This window comes from Zeus faber (assembly GCF_960531495.2).
Source record: "Zeus faber genome assembly, chromosome: 7".
In the NCBI taxonomy this organism is placed as follows: Eukaryota; Metazoa; Chordata; class Actinopteri; order Zeiformes; family Zeidae; genus Zeus; species Zeus faber.
The window spans coordinates 3,438,446-3,444,831 of NC_137203.1; the positions used below are offsets into that span (position 1 = coordinate 3,438,446).

At 46.9% G+C, this 6,386-nt stretch overlaps 1 protein-coding gene across 2 annotated transcripts in view; it reads left to right on the top strand.

The window, feature by feature from the left end:
• Positions 1-5,816, top strand: part of LOC307233152 (protein yippee-like 1) — a 25,650-nt gene extending 19,834 nt beyond the window's left edge. For both annotated transcript variants that reach the window (XM_080004371.1, XM_080004372.1), the window contains exons 3-5: positions 599-642; positions 805-913; positions 5,368-5,816. In XM_080004371.1, the coding sequence (XP_079860497.1) occupies positions 599-642; positions 805-913; positions 5,368-5,457 (243 nt within the window). In that variant the 3' untranslated portion in view covers positions 5,458-5,816. The remainder of the gene's footprint in view (positions 1-598; positions 643-804; positions 914-5,367) is intronic.
• Positions 5,817-6,386: the final 570 nt, after the last annotated feature.

Consider the following 6,386-nt stretch of genomic DNA (forward strand, 5'->3'; position numbering starts at 1 on the left):
TTTTATATTTATTTTCAAAATGTTTTGGTCATTTATTTCCAGAGATATATATATATATATATATATATATATATATATTTTTTTTTTTTAATTTTATTAATTTATTTCTGTATATATATTTCTGTATATATATCAGCGTTTTCTGTCGAGCATAAACTGTCAATCAACTTGTTTTGGTAATTAAACAATTTATGTAACAACACAGTTTTTTAACTAAACCTAATTCAGCCCAAAGCGGTTTACTTACTCACTCTCTATTCTAACGTGGCTGGAGTCATGTGTTACATGCGTAACATGATGTCACAGACGCACGTCGATGACCTCGACTCTTGACTCTTTGCCTCAAGCAGACTGAGCTTTAAGCCTTTGTTTGTTTGTTTGTTTGTTTGTTTGTTTGTTTTTTGGTCGTACCTCTGCTTGACCCCTTGGGGTCAGAACCGACGTGTGCACGTGCCTCGGGGGGGCTCGGGGCTCGGATCGCTGATGTATGTTTGTTTGTTTGTTTGTTTGTTTGGCGTGGTCTTGTCCTCCCAACTGCTCCTCGTCGCCGCCCGAGTGACGACACGTGTTTTGAATTTGTTCCTTCTTTCTCTTTCAGTCGTTCCAAGGAAGTCAAGGCAGGGCGTACCTCTTCAACTCTGTGTGAGTCGCAGCCCCACGCCGGCAGCCTCCCCAGAAATATCAAGAGACCATCTTTTCTTATTTTTAGTTGCCGTCATTTGGCGCTGACCCTGACCTCTGTGTGCACTCCTCTTCCTCCTCTTCCTCCTCCTCCTGCTCCTCCACCTCTTCCTCCTCCAACAGGGTGAATGTCGGCTGTGGTCCAGCGGAGGAGCGGGTTCTCCTCACAGGTTTACACGCCGTGGCGGACATTTACTGTGAAAACTGTAAAACCACGCTGGGCTGGAAATATGTAAGTGTCTGTCTGTCTGTCTGTCTGTCTGTCTGTCTGTCTGTCTGTCCATACCTGCACAATTATTCATTCATTCACCCACAGTTTATTAGATCATTCAGTGTTTATTTATCTAGCACTACTGTTGCGCATTCTACCTCCTTGCATCTGCTGCTCGTCCATTGCACAGACTGTTACATGTTTTTAAAGTAAACCGTCTTTAAATATATAGATATATAGATAGAAATAAATCGCTTACATTATGCAAATTTTACATTTAGTTTGTTATGTAAGTACTGAGAGTCAAATTCCTTACATGTGGAAGCGTACCTGGCCCATAAAGCCTGATTCTGATAGATGCTGTGAAATGATGGAACAAACAGGGTTCCAGATGAACCTTTTACCCCCCGGAGCTCTGGTGCTCCCCACAGAAAACTTCTGGGGCCCCAGCACAAACTTTAATGGACATGCAACACAACACATTCATATTTCTTCCATCTTAACTGTATTACTGATAACACTTTTTATTACTAGAATTTACAGAAATAACAATGTGCTGCTTTGTTTAAAAAGAAAAAGTCACAAGGTGAAGTAGTGCTCAAATCATACAGTAATGAACTTTTTTTAAAATTATTTTTTAATGTTATTTAAGGGATTTTTTTATGAACTAAACCCATTTGTGCTTAATTACTTTTCATGTAATTTTCACATGTTAACAAATAACCGACGGTGATCGTGTTTTGATTCAGAGTGTGCGAGGAGAGGAGGCGCTGTTCACAGACGGGTCCGATGCCTGTGTGTGTGTGTGTGTGTGTGTGTGTGTGTGTGTGTGTGTGTGTGTGTGTGTGTGTGTGTGTGTGTGTGTGTGTGTGTGTGTGTGTGTGTGTGTGTGTGTGTGTGTGTGTGTGTGTGTGTGTGTGTGTGAGAGAGGTTCTGATCAGCAGTGATTGATAACTTTGCCGCTCAGCAACAATGAAATATTATTTTAACCCATTTTAAATAGTCAAAAAATAATAGAAAATCAACATGTGGCGGTCAATGATGATATGGACACTGCGAGAGCCTCAGCTCTCCATCTCTCTCTCCCACCCACACACCAGTTCTAGCTCCCTCCTGGTGTTTCACATGATGTATATAAAATCCAAAACAAAAAAACCTTGGCATTTTTACTCCTAGTTATACAATTGAGTGGCACTGTCTCCAAAAGTGGTCGCACTCCGGAGCCCCGGCAAATATTCACTTAGATTTGATGATTTTTTTTTTGTGATTTAACAAGGAGTGCATGGAGTGTTAGAAATGCTGCGATTTAATAAGGAACAGAAACACAAAATAATCTTTATCAAACTATAAAACTACATTTTCACCACGAACGAGCCACCGTCGTTTCTCCTCTGCTTGGCAGTAACTTTATCCCAATTAACACCAAATCTTGCTTGGAAGTCTCCAGAGACGCATCATTGATGTGTGTGATCTCTATAACGGATGAGCTTCCATTTTATTCATATGTCAATAAAAAGGAAAAGGGAATCTTGTTTGCATGAAAAGATTTCAGATAACTGCGTCGGGAGACTGAACGTCCGGGTGAACTTAAAACCCGAGGCCGCGAGGACGACCGGCTTTTCCCAGTTCAACGGTTGTTTGGGTGTTAAAGGGTTAAAAACACAAACCAGGTGGGACCTGAAGCCGCGGAGCTGCGGCGCTCCGCTCTTCGGGCTCCTGAGCTGTGACCGCGGAGACGTCTCGCCCCGGGAGCCTGGGTGAAGGAGCAGACGCGTCACGGGGCGCGCTCACCTCGCCTGCGACGGAGGCGTCGGGGCGGTGGCCGTTCGACCCTCTGCGTAGCTGTTTCTGGGGGTTCCGGCGGAGGCCTCTCATGGCCGCACGCGAGACCAGGCGAGGCGCCAGGCGGGCGTCGCTGCGGGGTTTCTGCATTTATCCGCTGGAGGAACGCTGCTGCAGCTGAAGAGCGCGGCATGTTTTGTCGCGCTGGAGCTGAAACGAGCGATCGACAGGGTTTTAACAGTGGGAAAACGACCTCGCTCCGCTGCGAAGAATAATAATAACCATAACAATCTTAATTTTCACCTTTCATAGAAAGAATGCAGCTCAAAGGGCTTTGCAGACATTTGGGAATGAATAATTAAAACAAATTAATAATAATGAATTACAGTAATTAATAGCAGTGACTTAAATTGAATGAATAGTACATTTGAGGAGAAGACAAACATAAACGAAACAAAAATCAATAATACATCTGGACAAAAATCAGAGTGATCAAAGTCCTGCCGTTCAGTAAACTATACTATGGATTCACACCAAACGTGCTGTGAATCTTCCACTGGGCGGCCTGAACATGTTCCCCAAGTGTCGCGAGTTATAAGCCGTAATGTGATTGGCCGCACGTAAACACCCCGGGGCCGGGCTGGTTTGCACCGATAACAACCAAACTGCACATCTCCACCTGCACATCTCCGCCGCTCATCATCTCTCAGGCGTCCGCGCAGAGTTTCCTGAAATTCGACTGATCACATTCGGGGAAGCAGGTCTTTGGCATCCGTAGGGAAAAGCAGAGCGGTTCCTAGGAGGTTCGCAGGTCGACCCAGCTGCAAACCGGCACCAGAACCAGAACGAGGCTCATTGTTGGTGTAAAATGGGCATTGGCGGAGTAACCTGAACCGGTAGCTTCCCCCCCCAAAAAAAAAAGAGTTAAAGGTGGAGGACAGGCCACCGCACAGGCCGGCAAGCCTGTTAAGAGGGCGTTGCAGTAGTCGAGACGGGACATCACCAAGGTTTGTACCAGCAGTTGAGTGGCATATTGGGTCAGGTACGGCCTGAATTTTCGGATGTTGAGTAGTGCGAAGCGGCAGGACCGGGAGACGGCGGCAACATGGTCCGAGAATGTCAGTTGGTCATCAATAATGACACCAAGATTCCTTGCAGCCTTGGTAGGAACAAGAGATAGAGAGTCGATTTTAATATCAATGTTGTGATAAATACCTTGTTTGGCCGGGAAGACCAGCAGTTCCATTTTCGCCAGATTTAGTTGAAGATGATAATCCTTCATCCATGTGGATATGTCAGCGAGACAATCCGAGATCCGCGTCGAGACAGTAGGGTCGTCGGGCGGGAAGGACAGATAGAGTTGAGTATCATCCGCATAGCGGTGATATGAAAAGCCATGTGAGCGGATGATCGGGCCCAGTGAGGTGGTGTATATGGCAAAGAGGAGGGGTCCTAGCACCGAGCCTTGGGGCACCCCTGTGGTGAGGTTGTGAGGCACAGACAGCTGGCCTCGCCATGTCACACTGAACGAGCGCCCAGTGAGGTAAGATTCGAACCAGGAAAGTGCACTGCCCGTTATGCCCATACTTGAGAGTATGGACAGGAGTATGCTGTGATTGACAGTGTCAAAAGCAGCTGGTAAGTCAAGCAGAATGAGGACCGAGGATTTGGCAGCAGCTCTAGCAGTTTTTACGGCCTCTGTCACAGACAACAGGGCTGTTTCGGTGGAGTGACCACTTTTGAAGCCAGATTGAAGTGTATCAAGAAGGTTGTTTCTTGACAGGTACTCTGTAACCTGTCTAGAGACCGCCCTCTCTAAGGTTTGGAAAGGAATGGGAGGAGAGAGACCGGCCGATAGTTTTCTACTTGATTGGGATCGAGTGAGGGTTTTTTGAGCAGTGGTGCGACCCGAGCCGCTTTGAAAGCGGAAGGGAAAGTGCCGGAAGTTAGGGAAGAATTAATCATATGTGTGATTGCCGGGGTGATATGGCTTGAAGGAGGTTGGATGGGATCGGATCTAGCGGATAGGTATTAGGACGGCTACATGTTAGTAGTTTAGATACCTCACTTTCAGCGAGGGGGGTGAAACCAGGGAATGATGAGCCTAGGGCTGGAGAAGACAGGTTGTGTGTAAGTTGTTTAGTGAATTGGCTGCTGATGGCTGCCACTTTGTTAGTAAAAAAGGAGGCAAGGCAGTCGGCAGTGAGGTTAGTAGCTGGGGGAGGTGGTGGAGGGTAAAGCAGAGACTTGAAGGTGGTGAATAACTTACGTGTGTCTGTGGCACCGTTGATCCTATCGTTGAAGAAGGTCTTCTTGGCAGCAGTGATGCTGGAAGAGAAGGAGGACAGCAGTGTCTGGTAGCTTGCAAGATCCTCAATTGTTTTGGATTTGTGCCATTTCCTCTCGGCTGCTCTGAGGTCAGTGCGTTGTCCGGAGGGTGTCAGTCAGCCAAGGGTGCGACTGGGTTGAACGAACAGGTCTGGTGGATAGTGGACACAGGCTCCAGACATGAGCTCAAGGTGGAGCAGAGGGAGTCAGTGGCATCATTTACCTGCAGAGAGGAGAAAGTGCCGTGGGGTGGAAGAGAAGAGGAGAGCACATGAATGAAATGTTCTAGATGAGCGTTGTTGTTGTTGTTGTTGTTGTTGTTGTTGTTGTTGTTAAAAGATATTTTGTTTGCCTTGTCTCCGTAGGAACACGCCTTTGAGAGCAGCCAGAAGTACAAGGAGGGGAAGTTCATCATCGAGCTGGCGCACATGATCAAGGACAACGGCTGGGAGTGACCGCCGCGCTCTGACCTTTGACCTTTTGAATGCTCTCTATGGAACTGCGAGGAGCGAGTTACGACCATCGGCCACCTTAAACACCCCCCCCTCCCCCCCCACACCGCCTCCCTCACACCCGCACGGAGGGACCGCGGCGCCGGAGAGGCACCGTTTCCGGAAGAAGTCGAGCAGCTGGCGAGAACGTTGCCATTCCTTACGATGACGATTGTGGCTCCGCCTACCCTTGGAGCCCCGCCCATCTGAAGCTCCAACAACCCCCCCCCCCCCCACACGCGCACACACCCCAAATACACGCTTTACGCTTTAGGTGTTGGTGGTGACGCGGCGTCCACCGTGTGAACGGAGGCAGACTTCACTCAGAGGAATTTCGTTACTGTTTTACTATTTCTTGCGTCTCAGCTGAGACGGAGAAATGACTTGATTTGATTGTTTGTTGTTGTTTTTATATATATATATATATATATATATATATATATATATATATATATATATATATATATTTCATGTACGTTTCTTTAGTTTAAACTTTAGGTTTTGGTTTGATGGCAGATGGATGTTACTGGTTAGCTTCTTTCTTTCTCAGACTACTTTTTGGGGGTTTTGCTCAGTTTGTGTAGCTCAACATGCTTGTTGTTGTTGTTATTGTTGTTGTTGATGATGTTGATGTTGTTGTTGTTTCTTTGCTGATGTCCAAAGGGTTGGGTGGTGGTGGTGGTGGGGGGGGGGTTGTCCTTTTTTGGGGGGGGTGGGGGGGGGTTAACAGAACATGTAGCACAGTTCCGCTGTCGGTTAAACAGCGGGGAAAGACGAGCCCCGCCCCCCAATGCGGTTTTATTTCCCCCTCCGTTGTTTGGTTTTTCCCGTCGTACTTATTGTCGATTGGTTTTTGAATCCGTTTCTGGTTCCGTTCTGGATCCAAACAGAGA